Source organism: Strix aluco, chromosome 20, assembly GCF_031877795.1.
Source record: "Strix aluco isolate bStrAlu1 chromosome 20, bStrAlu1.hap1, whole genome shotgun sequence".
Lineage (NCBI taxonomy): Eukaryota > Metazoa > Chordata > Aves > Strigiformes > Strigidae > Strix > Strix aluco.
The window spans coordinates 13,856,777-13,875,964 of record NC_133950.1 but is presented as its reverse complement, the minus strand read 5'-3'; the positions used below and the strand labels follow the sequence as shown (position 1 = coordinate 13,875,964).

At 37.8% G+C, this 19,188-nt stretch overlaps 1 protein-coding gene across 11 annotated transcripts in view; it reads right to left on the bottom strand.

The window, feature by feature from the left end:
* CNTRL (centriolin) overlaps positions 1–17,587 on the bottom strand; it is a 38,868-nt gene extending 21,281 nt beyond the window's left edge. For 6 of the 11 annotated variants that reach the window (XR_012625858.1, XR_012625859.1, XR_012625860.1 and 3 more), the window contains exons 1-18: positions 17,502–17,587; positions 16,802–16,933; positions 15,665–15,919; positions 15,101–15,234; positions 14,549–14,679; positions 13,099–13,240; positions 12,073–12,259; positions 11,781–11,974; positions 9,931–10,050; positions 8,844–9,069; positions 8,291–8,400; positions 6,963–7,157; positions 4,304–4,457; positions 3,410–3,630; positions 2,536–2,712; positions 1,415–1,549; positions 774–919; positions 130–310 (exon numbers count right to left, since the gene is read on the bottom strand). Coding sequence is in view for 7 of the 11 variants with exons in the window: in XM_074846367.1 (XP_074702468.1) it covers positions 130–310; positions 774–919; positions 1,415–1,549; positions 2,536–2,712; positions 3,410–3,630; positions 4,304–4,457; positions 6,963–7,157; positions 8,291–8,400; positions 8,844–9,069; positions 9,931–10,050; positions 11,781–11,974; positions 12,073–12,259; positions 13,099–13,240; positions 14,549–14,679; positions 15,101–15,234; positions 15,665–15,919; positions 16,802–16,913 (2,820 nt within the window). In the remaining 4 variants the exon portion in view is untranslated. Of the gene's footprint in view, positions 1–129; positions 311–773; positions 920–1,414; positions 1,550–2,535; positions 2,713–3,409; positions 3,631–4,303; positions 4,458–5,533; positions 6,163–6,962; positions 7,158–8,290; positions 8,401–8,843; positions 9,070–9,930; positions 10,051–10,895; positions 10,953–11,603; positions 11,680–11,780; positions 11,975–12,072; positions 12,260–13,098; positions 13,241–14,548; positions 14,680–15,100; positions 15,235–15,664; positions 15,920–16,801; positions 16,934–17,501 lie in introns of those variants that run through there. The other 5 variants (XM_074846373.1, XM_074846368.1, XM_074846369.1 and 2 more) reach the window with 5 other exon arrangements.
* Between the last annotated feature and the right edge of the window lie 1,601 nt (positions 17,588–19,188).

Genomic DNA, 19,188 nt, shown 5'->3' with positions numbered 1-19,188 from the left:
GTACTCTTCTGAAAGATGGAGGGTAGCAACACTGCATCTGTAGTGAAACTTGGTCCTTCAGCTGCAAGTTACCTTTTTTACTCTAAGCTGAAATTGTCTTACTCTTGCTTTTGTTGTTTGGATACGTGCCTGTCTATATTTCTCCTGTACTTCTTCCAGTTTTTCCTGCTGGGATACCATTTCTTCCTGCAATTGTCTCTGTCTAGCCCATGCTTTCTCTTTTTCCCTCTGAGCATCAGCAAGGATGTCATTAAATTCTTTCTGCAGATTTGCAAGGCTTTTCCCTAAAACATCAGCTGAATTCTGACATCTGAAAGAGAAACAATCCAGGTTCCAAGACAGAAAAATAGTGATTTTAAATTGTGATATCAGATACTGAAATGATGCAGCCTAATACAATAGTACAAGTTTAAGAGATCAGAGATCCAATGTAAATGAATTCAGGTGCAGCACTTACCACATTACACTGCACAGACAGACCTCTATACCACTCTGTCTTTGTTTATGACCATTCTTTGCTGCTGGGGACAAAGATGGGGAAAGGTTTGCCCCGTCCCTTGCAGTGAAACCCAAGAGGACTGTGTATTTCCCTCAGTGATATAATTACTGAGCTCAGGTGATGCTCTCTTAACAACCCCAGGGTGCTGAAGTTCAAGTTTGAACTGCCCCAAGTTGCACTCAGTAGGATGCAGCACATGTACCTTGTTGCTCTCATGTACTTACCACTTTCACATGCACAAATCTAACACCATTTGTACTTTTATTGTACTCACTTAATCTCTCCAACTCCTGTCTGAAGCTTTTGCTTGAGTTCACTTATACGAGCTAAGACTTCCTCAGGATGAATTAAGTTACCAACAGCATGGTTTAGCTGATTCTGAAGATCTTTAAGCTGTTGTTTCAGAAGATTATTGTCTCCCTAAAAAAAAAAAACCCAACTCAAAAAAACCACCTATCCACACAACTGTAAGTAAACAAATGCACAAATGATAAAAGCTAGAATTTTTAATATCTAGTTCTGTTTTGGGGGTTTTGTTATTGCTGTTGGGTTTTTGGAGGGTTGGGGTTTAGGTTTTTTTCCTTTTCCTGTTTTTTAAATAAAGAGTCCAAACATTTTTTTCAACATGGCTTGAACCAATACATAGAACAGTTTATCAATCCCTCTGCAATACAACTGAGCAGCTCTGAAATTGTTTCAAAGGTTAATCTAAGTATCTAAAAAAGACAGGAAAAAAGAGACTGTGGTGTGGGGTCTCTGGACAAGAAAATTAAAGTCAGAAAAAGTCATAAATAGTACTGAACTTCAAAACAAGATTCACACAGAATCCTTTAAAATTCTTAGCACTTTCCCCTTGGGGGAGTGGGGAACCATACTGCATATCAGGTAACTTTTTAAAGGCAACAAATACTTTACCTGCAGTTGTTTGAACTGAGAAAGGAGCTTATAATTTTGTTGTTCCTTCTCTTCTGCTAGTTGTGCTTTGGCCAGAGCATTCTCTAATGCTTGCCTTTCTTTTTCAAGTTCAGCTTGTAGGGCTGACAGTTCCATCTACAAACACAGAAAACCTTCAGATAACATCCCCACTCCCAACCCCAACCTGTCACCCACTACACAACAGCTATATTTCTTAAAATAGTAACAATACACCTCCTAAAAAAAAACCCCACCAACAAAACAACCCCAACCATCCCAAACCAACCCATCATCTTATATACATAATAGGTGTAATTTCCTAAATCCATCATCATCATGACTTGTACTGTAACTTCTAATCTAGACCTCTCATGAGCCCGTCCTACCCACCAGGTAAGTGACAGATTTACATTTTATCAGTGTTCTACAGAGAGCTTTCAAGTTTCTCCTGAAACATTAAAACTTGGAACGGTTAGGGACAGAACACCATGCTTCACTGTTTTGCATTTTCCTTTCTGCCTGCAATCTGACATGTGCAGTTGGAATGAGTCTTGCAACAAAACCCCACCATGTTGATTTCTGATGAGTGGAAACTGAACCAAAATAGTAGTTACTGTACACCATCATCATCCACTAATCCCAATAAGGATCCCCAACAGTAAGATAAAATGGGACTGTACAAATCACAGCATACATTGTTCTTCCCCAGCAGAAAGCTAGTTTTATAATATATTACTATTAAAAAAAAAAATTGCTATAGAACTCAATTTTTTATTACAAAGAGCAAAAGCAAACTTTGTCTTTCACCTGCTACTTTTCACAGGACTGCTTCAGTGTTATTTCTTTGATGTGTGCATGGTTATCTCTTTCCAAAAAGATGCAGATTATTATTTTCCCTTTAAATATGGTGAATATTCCCTACAGGCTCCCCAAATGATCTGCACCTTGCTTAAATGCAGAATTATAAATCCTAGAAAACTGATACCACCTTCCATTTGGGGGACACCTAAACCAACAACTATTTGCAAGTCAATGTTGGAAATGCGGTATGGGGGAAAGTCTGGTTGCCCCTTGTCCTGGGGTAGATTACCCCTTTGGCAGCCTGAGAGCTCTGTTCTTACTTGGCTAAGTTGCTTCAGTCTTTCCAATTCTTCTTTTTGCTGATTGGCTTCTGTATCTCTGTCTCTTAGCTGGGCTTCCAGTTCAGCCTCATAGGCACTGATGTCCCCTTGTGCATCTCTAAGCGATTCATTTATTTCTCGCTGCTCTTGGAGTGCACCTTCTAGCATTGTAATTTCCTGAAATTTTACATTCATTTTAGAAATATGTACACAGGAGAGCCAGGATTTCTTCTGAATACATTGCCTCTCTTCCTCTGTCACTCTGGAACTCATCATCACTGTGACAGCTGACAGGTCAAAATAGACACTAACCCTAAACATCAAAACCTAAAGCTAGGTGCCACTACTACATACAAAGATCAGGTCAATGACACTACTGTGACAGACTGTACAAAAAAAATCTACACTCAAGTCAGAGACACGTAGCTTAAAGTGATACACATTTGTCCCTGGTATTAAGGTTTACATAAAACTTATCAGGATACTAACACAGCTCTCTAAATAATTGGCTGATAGGACAGATGCAGCTAATAATACACACCTCCTCGGCTAGTATCCAGACAGTTTTCACTAATGCAATTCACTGTGATATCAACTGCAAATCCATTTTTAGGAATGTCTGAAAGGTAAAGCCTGCTTTTCCGAGACATCTTCCATAAAGTACAACTTTACTGTATGTCTCCTGCAACTGGTTTTAAAGCCCGAATTCCATTCTTAATGTGCGTGGGAACGTCTAATTCAAGTTACCATACAAAAAAATTATTTTATCCAAGACACTGTGCTCTGCTATTCCAAATTTGGTCATTTGCTTACTTTTTTTAAAGTTTATTCTTAGGTATCTGCATTTGGGAAGAAAAATAGTATTAAGCCTTACTTTTCTCATATTTTCTGCATCCATGGCAACTATTTCCAGGTTGTTTCTTTCCTCCTCTAGATGTGCCAATCTTTGTAGCAAAGATTCTTTATCCTTCTTCAACTCCTTACATTCATCATTGGCCTGTTTTGCCTGACACTTAACACTTTGCAGGTACTCCTGTAATCCAGTGATAATACTTTCTAAATCCCTTTTCAGTGCTTCATTTGTTGCTATTTGACCTGCAGAAATGCAAAACAAATTTGAGATACTTAAGAAACCACACTTATTTATAAAACAAACAAAACTGCCTCTGTTAATCTTCTTTAAAATGTTCACCTATTGGAATATATAGTAATAACAAGTATCTAGAACTCAACCAGAAAAAGCCTCTTTTAAAGGCCAGGAGTTCCCATGTTAATGTATTCACCTGACCACCGGAAGAGTTAAAAAGAAATCACACTTCTTTGTGCATTCCTGCCCCTCACCGAAGATAACACTCGCTACCTTTACACCTCACACATCAATTTTGTTTCAGTTTTTACATTCATATTCTTTTGTGGGATATTTACTTTCACATAGATGAGGTATATAGTAAATGTATACATAAATTTTGTTCATTGACTTTATTAAGTCAGTTTCCAAAAGCTCCCCCTCACCTTAAGAGAAAAAAGAAAAAAACAAACCAACAAATCCTGCAAACGACCTTCCCATGTACGGTGAATATACTAAAGAAAAAATTAAAAAAAAAGATTTACCTAAAGACTCCTTTTAGATCAGTTAAGAATAGTTTTTCAACCTTTTCCTAAAGGTTTCCTGTCTTTTAATTTAAGCAAAGATAAACAAAACTGAATCCCCAATTGTCATGTCATCCTAAATACAAGCAATACTGTAAAACAAAAAAGAAAAATCTACCATCAGTGAGCTGTTGCTCCAAGTCCTTGATTTCCTCAGTTTCTTTAGCAATCCTAGAGAGCATTTCATCCAGGCGACTCTCAAGCTGTTTGTAGTGTTTATTCATTACATCAAACTGCTGCTCTTTACTTGCTTTTTGAGCTTTCATGTGAACCTGCAAATTAACAGTTGGAAAGGTAGTGGGAAAACATCAGTACAGATTTTAAAAGTCCAATCAATATTTTAGCTCAGTTCTGTAGTGCCTTACTACTGACAGCAGAAGTCACAAGTGCAGTATATGTTGTGGTGCTTGGGGTTTTTTTGTTATTTTCCCTCCTTACTGTCCCACAAAGAATCCCAAATAGGCAAGCAATCTGTGTGACTAACAGCATCGTTAGTCTCCCCCTTGCCTAGGCATGATGAATAAGGCCTGCATTTAGAAATTATTACTCATGGCTACTACCTATCTTCCTGCCTTTACTTTTTATTATACCATTTCCTCTTTCAGTCAAGAACAAACATGATTTCCTCCAGAAGCTTTAATCCTGTCATCCTGCATTGCCTTCACAGCAGATGATGCTTTAGAACATGTCAGGTCACCACCCGAAGGAAAATACTCTGAACAACAAGCAAGTCAGGCCAACTTTGTAGCTAAGATTTACTTAAAACAGTTTTTTGGGTTTTTTAATATTTTCTGAGAAATACACTGTATTTCTCACTGTATTTCTCTGTATTGCTCACGCAGACTTTGGTCAGGACTTCATGCATTTAGTATGAATTTAGCTGATTGTTTCAGCCGTATACAAAACTTGGTTATCAACGCTATAGTGCTATCTGTTTCTCACTGGTATGAAATGACTCACAAACAGCTCAAATGCCAGAAGACTTAGAAAAATACAGAATTATACTGTCATGATAAACAGCACCTTTTTTCTTACTACTCAAAAAAATAAATCGAGCTACCATAGAAATTTTAAAGTTCTCAGAAAAATCACTTATAAGACTGCTTCTGTAACAGAAGTAATGGGTAAAAACATAGCTTTCTGTATTTTTTTGAAATGGATTAAACCGGAAGTTATTTTTAACATTCACGTTAGTACAATTCAACTTGTCACCTTGTTAGCCAGACTACCATTCGGCTTTCAAAAGTGAAATTTCAACAAGGAAAACGCAGGGAGAGGCGCTGCTGCTGAGTCATTTTGCTGCAGCATGTCACAGGAGAGCGGTTAAAAAAAAAAACTGAACACTTACAGCTTTGCCTTTGTCTTTTCTTCCTTCGGTATCACTTGCAAAACGCCCCACCCCTGATCTAGAATTCATCTGACTGAAGAACCGATCCCTTCAGCATAAAAAGCGATTAAGCAGAGTCTCCCATCCTCTCGGCAGGCTTCTGCTCCCGCAGCAGCTCCGGGCCGGGGGAGCGCAGCGCCCGGAGCTCCCTGCCCGCTCCCTGCCCGCTCCGGAGGGGCCGGCCCCGGCCGCCGCTTCCTGTGTTGTGATTTGAAGCGGGGGGCGGCCAGCGGGAAGGGCCAGGCTGGTCCCGGCAAAGGCCTGGCCGGCAGCGGAGGGACCCCGCCGGAAACGCGCACAGCCCTCCTAGTACTTAACAGCTGAGAGAAGGAAAAAAAAAAAAATAAAAAAAAAAAAATCTTTTTTTTTTAAAAAAAAGCGCATTTTTTAAAAATCTTTGCAGGGCTCAGCTGAAAACAGGCGCCAAACATAAACAGTCTTTCTCTGCATTCTTAAAAGCATCAAGCTGGCCTAAAAAGCTCCCATTTAAAAAGCCATCAGCTTTTAAATTAAATTATTTTTTCAATCGTGCTTAAAAAAAATTCTATAAACATTTGCTGTATCTGAACACAACTCAGAAACGAAAAAATCTTGCTTCCCTGGAGATCAAAAAAATAACATTTTCTGGGTGCATCCAGCTTTGCTCCAACCTGTAACGTGACCTCTGAGACCTTGAATCTATCCGTAGTGACGGGACTCTATGTGACAGCAGAGGGGGCATCAGTCCCCACAAAAAGGCAGTATAAATCTTTTCAGAATTAAAACTCTTTATTGAAAATTGATTCTAGTTTCAGGATGCTGAACTACTGTGTAACACCAAAGCTGCCGCTGCCTGCAGGCTCACAGGCTGGAATATTAATATAAACTGTCCCCACTTCGGCCAGGTCAGCTACATCTGCTACCCCAGACAGCTTTTCTGGGCTGACCTCTCGCAAACAGACTTTTGTGTCAATGCAAGAGCTCTCTGACAAAGCAGGACTTCAGCTGTAGACCTCCAGCAGTTACACAGACCTTTAAAATTATTTAAGGCCGGATTCGACAAAAAGATGCATTCAGGATTTCTTACACAGAAATTAATTTCCAACACTCTGCAGAGCATGTTTTTGCAAAGCATAAAGGTCTAGTCCTTAACGTGCTGCACAGCAACTGCATTGAAAATTAGCTGCCCAAGTGTTTTACCAAAGTTGGTTTTTTGTTTGAGCTTTGTTTGGTGTTTTTTTTTAAATTGTGAGGAGTTTTATGTTTTTCAAATAGCTAAAGAAACAGCAAAAGTATATATAACTCATGAAATAGGCACAACAATGGTAAGCTGTTAAAGTAGCTTTTACTACATTTCTCACTACATGAATATATGCAGTACATAAAAACTTAAGATTTCAGTTTTACTTACATGTCTTGGATCTTCAGGATTTACAGAAGCAAGAGAACTCTCCAAGTCTTCAAGCTCTTTCTGTTTTTTCCCTATTTCTCTTTTCTGTTTCTCCATTTGTTTTTCCAGTTCTAAAGCTTCCTTGCGTAGCTGATGCAGGACTTGAATCCTTTCACTCAACTGCTGTTCAAGACCTTCCCTGTTGGCCTGTGATATCTGGAGATAGCATTAGGAGGTTGGCTAAAATAGTTTAATTGGAAATACACAGCTGATCAACGACATTTTTAAAACTGGTTGCCTAAAAATGATTATTCCCAATTTTGAATCCTCTTTATTTTCTTAAGATAACAAAAAACTCACAGGACTTTCTCAGAAAGAGAAAATAGAACGACAGTTTGCTTATGATTTCATAACATTAGTCTACCATACCAAGAAACGCCAAAACCCTCATTTTGACCATCATCCTAAAGTGTTTTGTTTTCAAACAAGACCTCAAAATTCTCTTGTATAATTCCTTCCTGTAGTCTTAAGACGACTATCTGGAATATCTTTTTTTCCCCCTCCCACAGTTATGACTTCTTAAGTTAAAATATGGAAGATCCTGGTCATTGATTTTAAGGAAAGTTTAAAGACTAAAAATAGCAATAATTTATGACAGTTGTTGAAGAAATCGAAGATACAATTTTAGTTTAATGCTGATAAATGTTTTAAAATTAATTCTTGCTGCCAATTATGTAGCTATATTGCTTATTATTAGCCGCACAACTAAACCTACACAGTTACAGTCCTTCCTGAAAGGCCTTTTCTGATAAATAGATAAAGATATACAATCCATACAATTATATCAAGGTTCAGGTAAAACCTCCTTTCTTGTGGACATGTTGTGATGTCACCAGCACTGCTTAGGACATTGTGCCATTACTCTGTTACTTTCTGCTCTGTCTACTAAGGCTTTAAGGAGCTGTAAGCTTATAGTTACTGGAACTGAGAAGATACGTTCAAATTCAAATCCAGGTCTCCTGCTGCGTAACGCAGTGACCCCAAACTGTCCACTTACTGCAGTACTCAAATGTATATTTATGTTCTTCCAAAGTGTTCTGGGGAAAGTTAACAATTATTGTCAGCATCACATGGAACATATCTAGATGCAATTAACTGCACTACAACTCTTGACAGCTTATTTATAAAGAAGCTATCTAAAACCCGTAAGATTTTTCTGGTGCATGACAAATGGATTTACATAAGTACAATAGTCCCTTTAAAAAAGAACAGGGAGAAAAAGTTATATTTTTTACATCAACATTGCTTTGAACACTTTCCCTTACTATTCTCATAGCAACTTTGCATACTTTTTTCTGAGCCAGAGCATCCTCCAGTTGTTGCAGTTCCCCTGTTACTTTCAAAACTTGTTGCTCTGCGTTTCCTACTGCACTTTGCAGTTCTTCTAATCTTCTTTGTGCTGCAGACAGAAAAAACAAAACCCACAACATACATTATGATATTCTGTATAACATTGATATGCATGTTTTCTGTTAACACGTTGATCAGAATGCATTTTCATAGAATAGTGATAATCAAAGCCCAGAGAAACCAGAATGTCTGTCTAAAGTTTTTTTAATGAGTCTTATACAATTAAATTAATGCATCAAATATGAAACCTCCCTAGCATTCTTTTTTCAATAATATTTAATCTTTTCATCCTGAATTATCTTGAAATAATATCAAAAAGAAATTGTAAGTTTTGACCCAAAATGCATCAAGTAGTGTTTAGAAATTACAGCACTTACTGCCTTTGACATATTATTGCTATTATGTTAAATATGTGTCAAGCATTTAATCAGTGGAATAAACTACACTGATATACGTATTTTAATTTTAATTTGATAAAAATTAAGATTTTACCTGAATGAATCTTTTTTTCTTTACCCTCTAGTAGTTCATCTAGAGTTTGGAGCTGCAATTTCAGCTGGCGTTCCCTACAGAAGTCATCTTCAACTAGTGGCATTTTTCCAGTCTCCATCTGCTGAGCTTTGTTAGCAATGTAGCCTTCTCTTATAAACATATTTCTTTTATACCTGGCCTTGCCAATGTATGGGCTTTCACCAGGTACATTATCAAGTTCAACATCCTGAAATGTATGAAGCAATATGTCTTTGTATCCATCTCAGAAGTATGGTTGCAGTCAACTCATAACATACATTTAACGCTCTTAAGCATATAAAGGAAAACCAATTTGATATTAGAATAATTAGAAGAAAACAGACTACACTGGACTTGTTTGGTCTTGAACATTCTTGTTATTTTATAATGGAATAAAAAACAAACCAACCTAACCAGGGTATGATTGGTTTATTGCAAATGGATAAAGCAAGTGGATATTTAACCAGAGGGTTTTTTCTTAGTATTTTAGACAATAATAATAGTGATTATACTCGATCCATTACATTGTTGCACTTAAACATAAACTAAAAAAAAAAAAAAAAAAATCATTCATAGTTAATGAGTATTGATCTTTATATTTCTTGTGCAAACTCCTTTCATTCAGGCATCTCTACAATTTTTTTGCAAGTATGACAAAGGTTAGCTCTACTAGGAGAAAAAAAGAACAGAAAAATGACACAAATTCTAATACTGTCTAACTCAAGAACATTCTGGCTTGCGGAATTTCTCCAAGTGAAAGGGCCTCCAAAATTAAGCCAGAAGAAAGGGCTATCATTTGGTTAATAATAACAAGAAAATGTTCACTGACTACTTAGCTAAAACGTGTAAGTATGTATACTAATATTCAACACATTAAATGTCACTCAGATTCAGTTTAGTTCAAATCTTGTAACTTGATTTTAAAATGAAATTTTGGTATTTCGTAACTAATAACTCTTAATAAAACCGTATCTATTAGAATTACAGAAAAACTATTCAGTTTTCTATTTTCCAAGTTGAAAAGCAAGAGAAACAGCAATGAAAAGATCCATTATTTTTAAATTATTACCTCTGATGGAAAATAATTCAACGGCTCAAATTTTGCATCAATCTTATAAAACGCCAGCTCCTGCTCCAATTCATACTGCTTCTGGCAAGCTCGGGTTAGCTCCATTGTCTTCTGTTTTAACTAATAAACCAGTAAGTAAAGTAAGTTGCATTCATTCAAATATCATTATCACATACATTTCAATTCAGTAGAGAGCAGGGCAAGGCATTAGCTTTGATACAAAGCTCGTATCAGAAACTTAAGATGGTGTATTTTGGATCAAGAATATCACAAAGTGCAACTTTATTGCAAGAGACAATATGACAACTAAGAGTACACAAGAACCCCACAATTAATACAACACAAATGATCACATGAAAGGCCTTTTAAGTTCACATGCATCAAAGGTTTGAAAATAAATTTATCACTAACTTAGCATAAAAAGTAATTTGGGTACAATCCTTTAGCAAAATCTACGCCAAATAAATGTATTTAATGCTACTAATGAGCAGTGAGAACTATTAATCATTGTAAAAGAAACAAATCTCAGTTGTCAAGTGTATAGAGCCTATGCATTTCATTTTTAACTTAGCCTCGTGCTAGTTAGCTTTTTGAGTTTTTTTAAATAAAGGTCCATCATGTGATTTCCTTTCAAAATCAACTTTTCATGCTGAATACCTGAGGGAGAACATGCAGCAAAACTCCAATAGACAGTGGAAAGCAGGACTAATGAAGGAAAAGAAATAGAACAGACTGGAATAAAGAAAAGGCTTAAAGAAAGATTTTAAAGAACAATATATGTCAAGCAAAAATTAACTGTGTTTTGAAGGAGGGAAAAAAAAGAAAAATGAAAATTGTATCCAAAAACCACCGTGAATATAAAGTCTCACTGTAACACTTTATACAAATGTTTCTACTTCAGTACACATGCAAATAAATCCTAGAAATAAAAATAACCATGCAACCCAGGAGCACAGTGGGGCTACCTTTAGTGAGGAATAAAGGCTCTGCGGAAGGGGAACTGTGACAAACCAATACACCAGCTAAAGGAAGAAAGAAGCAAGCACAGTTTGTCACCCAAAGGATAAGAGTGGGGTTAAGTTGCAAAATACTGGCTGCTAAATCTCACTATACTGAAAACTACATTTTAGAAATAGGCTGCTGGTTAGTGTGTGTCTGTTCATAGAAGAAACAGCTATAGAAATATTAGCTACAGAGATTCTGAAGGATAAGATTTTAGAGGACAAGTCGTAAGAAGATAAAAGCCATCTATTAAGTTCCCATCAGGTCATTCACAACTGAGCACTCTCAAGTCAATAGGACTTTTCTTGCATTTTATAGCTACCAATAAAAGATACTTGTACTTTATTCACATCATCCTAAAATCTTAGGTTTAACAAGTAAACTAATGGACATTACCCAAAATAATAATCAAGAGGTATTACTGACATACAACTTGTAGGCACACCTTGGTTTTGTAAAAGCATTTAATATTTTCCCTTATTGCAGCAGCACTTTAAAGTCTGAACAACATAGGAGATTCAGTACTTGGCAATTTAGCAGCTAGAGGATACTTAACCTTTCATTAACTGACAAAATTTTAAACAAAAAAGAAATTGCTAGAGACAAACAAGTAAGTTACTACGAACTATAAATTACAGGAGTGATACTGATTGTTGGCTCAATATACTTACTTTTTCCACAGAAAGAATACCGAAGAACTGGTCAAGAAATAATCACTCTAGAAGTTGAAGCGCCTAAGTTTTGTTTCTCAATTTTCAACATAAATCTCCATCCATTTGAACTCTCACGTTGACAACTCTGACAACAAAACTATTCCAAGTATTTTTCAGTGCAAGTGATTATCTTACCAATTCATTTTTGGTGTCCAGGTCCCTTTGTAGGTCTTCACAGCTTTGCTTCTGTTGCAAAGTCTTTTCTTTTAATGATTTGTTGACCTCGTCTTGATGGCGAAGTTGCTCGAGCACTTTGCACTGGTTAAGTTTAAGGTTCTCCATCTCTTTTACTGTGTTTTCCAACTCTCTTTCTAATTTTTCTATCTCTTCTGAAAAACAAAAGTAACAGAAATTTTCAAATAGAAATCTTCTCCATCTAAACTTAAATTTGGTGTCATTCACTATAGTTTTAACATATCACTATTACCTAAATTAAACCTCTGTAGAGCTTCCTGTCTGTCGTGATTCGTCACTGGCTGTCCATCCAAGCTTTCCAGTGCTCGCAAGTGGAATATGGTGTACAGGCGGTAGTGAGGCAGATTTACAACTGGATTATCAGCAAGGAATAGAGAAGTCAGATCTTGTAGAGGCTTTAGTTTAGCTATATCATGGAGCTAAATCAAAGACAAATGGAACAATGATTAGACATCCTTCCAAGAACAATTAAACTCCCATTACTGTATTTCTGATTGTATAGAATGTTTTATGTTAGGTTCATCTCACAGGATCTATTTTAACCTTTATGCTAAAGTGGAATCTCTAAAAACCTACCAAAATACACAGTGTTATGACTAAAGTAACTTCCTAAAATCCAAGTCGTTTCTTCTATGAAAAAATACCCCTGCAAAGAGGGCAAATTTCATCAAGCTTGACCTTGGAAATTTCAAAATAACAAGGCCCATGGAACCTTGCATTCCCCCAGACTTGTAAGAGGGAACTTTTATCATGAGGAGTACTCGAACAAAGCTGGTTCATCTCTCCTCCTAAGTAGCATGACTCCTTCAGGAATTGTATTAAGGGATCTCATTTCATAGACACCCTTTTGTAGCTGCAAAACATGGAAATTAACCTGGACAACAGAAGTAAATCTAGTCACGTTCTAAATACAAAAGGTAAGACAACGTATTATTTACAGGTCTCCAAAACCATGTAATTAACTTATAACGGACATCACCAATAACATGTAAAAGTCTTCACATTTTCACCAAGTTTTTCCTAAGTTTCCAAAACTTGTGCTGTCCTGAACACAGTACAGGCTTATGCTTTGAATACCTGGCACAAAAGGAGAGTTTTTCTGATAAACAACTACTAGACTCACAACAGCTGTATTTTACAACAGACTTTGTGGAAAGACACTTAAATATTATTCAGAATAAGTCAATCAATGTAAATATACCAGCTCACTTCACGAAAATATTCTGAACAATTATTGTTCCTAACCATAATCACTTACTGATGATACTTTATTCTGTTTCAAATTAAGGATGCGCAGGGATCTCAGTTTCTTCCCTACCCACACAGGAACATGCTCAATCTCATTCCCTGCAAGGTTCAGCTTTTGTAGATTATGCATGTGTTCTATACCTTCAATTTTACTGAAAATAAGAAGAAAACCATAATTTATCACGAACCATCGCAAATTTACAGTGTAACTGAGGTATTATGGATAAGCTACAGCAAAATCTGTCTCAATTATCATCCAAGAGATTAGCAAAAACAGTTGCTTACTGCCATGGACTCACAATTCAAATTAAATCACACCATCTGACTTTCAAGTACTACATTAAGACCAAAAAAACCCAACAAACCACAGGAAGACTTTCTTGCTCACTGTGGCAAAGTTTTACTTGTAAAATATTTTTAATATAAAAATGAAGATATGTAATGTATGGTAATTACATTTTAATTTGCAAAATTTGTTCTTTTTCTCCTGAGAATGTTATAGGACACAGATGAACCAAAATAAAGATGTTTTGGGGTTTTTTTTCCCCATACAAAGGAAGGATAACTGTAAACAGACAGCATGCAGAACTAAATTTTTTTAGTGTTTTCATTAAAACAGTAAATAGCTCATGAGGAAAACATACTAACTTTTAGTTTATTTGGGCATTTATCTAAAGATATGAGTATTATAACAAAGTACAGTAGAATGTGCTATTTTTTGAGTAGGAACCAACTGTATATAAGTAAAGTCTTATAACGTACAGCAGTAGCTAAAAGCTACTCTGACCTTTTCAGTTCCTGTTGAGAGAGGAAGTTGTGTGAATGCAATGTGTAGAAATGCTGGTGTCTTGCTTACTTCCTATTGTTAACTTCTCTGCTGAAATTCCTGCTTCTCTACTGCTGTCTCATATAAAGATCATAATAAACAGAAATATTAAAGGAAACAAAGAATTTTGCTATTGTGTGAACCATTACCCTTCAACATTTTTATATCCCTCAGACAAGATACCAGACTCTCAAAACAGCGGAAGTGAAAAAGCAATTTAGTGAGTTTATGGCCTGCCTGATCAAGCCCATTCAGCTTCCTCTTCTAAAAGAAAACTTCTTGTATTACTTGTAATAATATGCAGTAAAAGTTTAATTAATTTTTTAATGTATCTAATGGGGTTACTGTACACTCTTCATTATGAAAACTTGCATTTTTGGCTTGGTTTTCTAAGAAAACTAGTTTAACTGCAGCCATGGTACACTAACAGCACTTCCCAGAACTATTTAACCTTTCAATATCTAAGAGCTTGTGCTTTTTAAGAAGATCTCACCAAAGACTGTTGGTCTTGACATACAAGTGATGGAAAATTCACCTTAACTGTTCACACCTGTGAGAGAACTCACTTAAACAATAAGAGAATGGCGGCTTCATTGCATCTGGGCTTACCCACACCATCAGTGTTTCTGCTTACCTGATTTTGTTGTAAGACAAATTGAGTTCACGCAACTTCAGCAGTTTATCCAACTTCTCAATCTTCTCTATTTGGTTGTTACTAAGATTTAGTGTCTCTAGTTTAGAGCACTTCTCCAAATTTTCTATGTACTAAAGAACAGAAAATTAATTCCTCAGCATTGCAGCTTTCTTTTTTTTGTTTTAAGAGAAAGGCAGATTTCGTTTTTTAACAACCACCTGTTCACTAAAAAATACAAAGTATTCTAACATTTTCTTAATCGCAGTTTCACTGTTGCATTCTAAAACCCTGCTTTAGGTGCAGTCTTCTGTAGCGTCGGAAGAGGAAAACTAGATTTTAAATTTACAGTGGACCAGTCTCATCAAAAAACAACCAACAAAACCAAACCAGCACAATCCAAAAGCTAAAAAGTTACACAAATGGACTGTGTTCTAAACTTCATTCTAACTGATCCAAAATTTTTAATAAAACATAAAACCAGACCTTTACTAAGAAATAAATCAACATGAATTTTTAACTTTGTTTAATTACTAGTTATTTTCAATAACTTACCTTAAATTTCTTGTCCCCATCCTTTGGGGAAGAAAGATTCAGTGAGCTTATACATGCCAAATTTTCTTGTTTTGACAGACCTTTTATAAGGGGTTCAGTTATGTACCTAACTCCTGGACTAATACCATTTTCATCTGAAATTAAACAGAGAAACTACCTTCAGTAGTGAAAGAATTAGTGATTTTTATGTTAGTCTTTTACTTCACACTGAATACTGAGAAAACATTGAAAATTATTCCCCCCCACAGGGGATGAGAAGAAACAGCACACCAGAAGCATTTTACAGGAAATGACATGTTAAGAGTAAGCGGGTATAGCCTTTTGAAACAGGCACAGTATGCCTCTCCCTTTGCCAGTCTTCCCCCCGGCACAGAATGTAAGAAGTCTCATTATTCTACACAGCTTTCATTATGATCATTTCCACATCTGAGTACCAAAAGATGAAAGCAAATTTTTCAGGATTCCTTCCAACAGATCATACATCTTTAATCATACAGTTCCCGGAACACTGGCTTTTTATGCTTTTAGTATGTACTTTTATACCAGCAGTTATTTATACAATACCTTTATGAAACTTATACTCAAAAGCAGCTTCTGCATTTTCTGCTCTAATATCAAGTTCTTGGTGCCTCTGCTCCATGCTTTTGCAAGCAGATGGAGGTGTCTGTTGGCTAAGAGGAGATGGAGATCTGGTACTTGAACTGACAGGAGACATAGGACTAGGCGTCCGAGAAGCTGACATCTGTGTTTCTCTGCATAATGCTTTTCTCACAGACCCTTTCTTCATTGCCAAAAAAATGCAGAATATATGACCAATATCTGGAAGAACAGAAATAAACATCAATCTGTACATAAGTCTAAATCTTAATGGTTTGCATGCCCACAAAAGTGCTACAGAAGCATGTTGTTTAAGGATATTAGGTGCTTGCTGTCTCAGTATCTATGTGCTTAACAACACAATTTATCACTTCAGAGGTGATATTTGAAAAATTATCTTTTTAGCATAAAAAAATATTTCCAGCAGTGATATGGTACCTAAAAAACACATCTAAGCCAATTTTCCAATGGGTGACAGCTTCCAGTTTTCATGGGCTAACACATACTCGGAGGAATGGTATACCAGTTTACTTACACCATTCTACAGCACACCAGGAACTGGGTAACTGCTTTCTGTTTTGTAACTCATCTTGGTACCTGTCCTGCAATTTATGGTTTACATTAGGTCTGTGAGGCCTGAAGATACTCTTAACCCAGACTAACACAGAGGATGGAAAGAGAGGACTAGGATCCCAATTGTTTTTACCAAAGCTAGAAATCAGCCATTTTGCAGATAGAAGAGCAAATACAAGCAAAAAAAAGGCAACAAAGGGGGAAAAAAAAAAAAAAAAGTTAGTTAAAATCAGTCTAGGACTGGCATTCCTTCAGCGTTCCTCGTTCTGCAAACCAGTTATTCCGTGACTGCCTGGGAAATTCCAGAGAATGTTAACAGAAACTTCCTCTAGTGATGAATATATTTCCCTAGGGGTAAGCATAGAAGTCATGTACATGTTCTTCTGTGCGTCAAAGCCCTTGTCGCAACCACCGTGAAGGGACAGGTTTTTACTAAAACCTAGACCCAGTAAACAAAAAGCACATTTTAAGATATGTTTTAAGACAGAAATGTATGCTTTTAAAGGAACTTTGAGCTAGATGAGTGATTACATTGTGTCTTGAGAGGATTTTCTTCATTAAAATGGTTTTCCTGAGTCTTCAAAAAGAAAGAACGAAGGAAGGAGCCACTCTCTTCCAGCCAATACTTGGAGGCACAACTCATTCAGGGCCAGGGAAGTGAGACTGGAGGGAGCAGGAGAGGGAAAAAGATGATGGTGAGCTAGTGAAAAGCTACTTTGGGAACTTTTTTCATGTTTTAAGCAAGGCAGTTAAGACATTTTAATGCGGTTTCTTGAGAACAGATTTCTGCTTTTGCAATGAAAACCGCGACAAAACTCTCCCGTTAGAACAGGACGAAAGGGGGGAGCGTTGAGCTGACCTGGCCGCGGAGATGCGTGCCCTGGGTGTACCCCGCGCCCCGGCGGGGTGCAGACGGGCCCTCGGTGCTGCCAGCCCCCCCCCTCACCTCCCCGGTTAACGGCTGCGCACCCGCCACGGCCGCTCCATCCGTGGGGGCCACAGCCGAGCCACCGGCCCCTCCCGCCACGGCCGGCCCGCACCTGACAGGATGGCGACCGCCCCCCGCGGCACGGTGCTGCCGCGGCGCCGCGGGCAGAGCTCCCCTCCGCAGAGCCGGGCTGTGCGGCAGCGCCGCGCCCGCAGTGAGGCGGCCGGGGAGCGGCGATGCTCGCTGAAGGGGGATCCCGGTTCCCGCCGAGGGCGGTTCCCCTCAGGCCTCCGCTTTGATTACCTGCGTTGACATGGTAACGCCGTTTCACCGCTTCCCGCTCGCCGCCGGGGCAGTGGCGGGCAGGGCGGCCTCCGGGCGACCCCGAGCGAAGGCACCGGCTCTCAGCGCACCTCTTCCTCCAACTCCCTTCACTCCACCGAGCGATCGTCGTCTCCACCAGCCGCCAAGGCCCGAGGTGTTGCGGCTCCTTTAAGAGCCCAGCGTGAGGAGCCGAGCCGACGCCATTTTGTGTCGTTCTGGGCCGGCGGCGGGTGGACGGGGGCGGGGCGGGCCCTCGCGAAGCCACGCCCCTCCGTGACGGCGCTTTCCCGCCGGTGATGGCCCCTGCGCGCGTGCGCTGCTCTCTCCTCTTCCCGCCACCAGCGGGCGCTTCACCTCAGCTGGGCGGGGCCGGCTTCTCAGCTGCGGAAGGGTAGATTCGAACAGGTTTTGTTCTAATTAAAGCCCAACTCACTGTATAAATAGCAAAGTCTGTACTGGTGATAGTTTGTTGGTGTTTTCTTCTTTTTGTCTGTGCCTTATGTATCTGTATGTATCATATATTAGCATATCAGTGTAAAACTGGATGGGTTTTACACTGTGCATTGGAAATACTACATTTGATTGTGATAATGCAGTAGGCCACTGTTTTCACAGAAGTGTTCAAATAAATCTCCTGGAACGGTTTTGGCCTGTGTTAGTTGGGAATCTATACAACAAGGTGTGAAATGTAGGGTTGAAAAATCTGTAGGCTGTATCTGAAAAAAGAATGTAGGGAAGGGACATAACTAGAGTCAAAAAACTTTTCAGAATATTGTTAGACTTGGCTTTTCAATGTTCTTCACTGTTTGCTTATTACTGTTTACATACCACTCATGTAAACTTACTTTATGAATACTCATTGGTATTTAGCAACAGATATTTGGGCTGTTATTTTTAATAATATTAAGCACCTTACATTTTATAAGCTTCTGTTCTATTTTGCTTCCCTTGTAGCTTATTGCATCTGTTGAGAAACCCAAGTTGGCCTTCTTGTAATTTAATTTTATATTGATCAGAAATAGTTTTGTAAATGTCTTTCCCGTAAAGGTTGCCTTCAGTATTTGCTTAAACTTCTGAAGGTTTGCACAACTTTAGTTTAACTTTACATAAACTTATTTGTAGAGGTCCTATGCTTAGATATCAGGCATGCAAAGGTTTTGTTGCCAATTTTTTTTTTTTTTGCAAACACTGTTTAAAATAATACATGTTGTAGATGTATTGTGCCCTAGTATTTTCATACTGCAGTTTTATTTGTAATGGAAGTACTCAGAAAGTTGGCATAATCAGGAATACAAATGGCTGAAAGAAATTTGCAAGTGTAGAGTTATTTCAAAACAAATAAATGAAAACTTCTGGTCTAAACATATCAGCACATGTTGATATTCAGATGCTTTTTCTCCTTCAGACACAAATTTAAAATCACTTTGATTTAAATAAAATTTTTTTTCTGATGGACAAACTAAATTAATTTTTGGTTTGGGTTTTTTTTTTTGCTACCTCTGAAATCTTTTTTTATGTAGCCATTAGAGAGAAAGTTAAGACTAACATAGGATTGCTCTGGACATATTCAAAAATTGAAATCCTAAATTTAAAAATTCCTAAGTTTAGCTGTTCTGGCTTCCTGGGGAGGGGGCAATGACATTTCAAAAAACATGATCTTGAATTA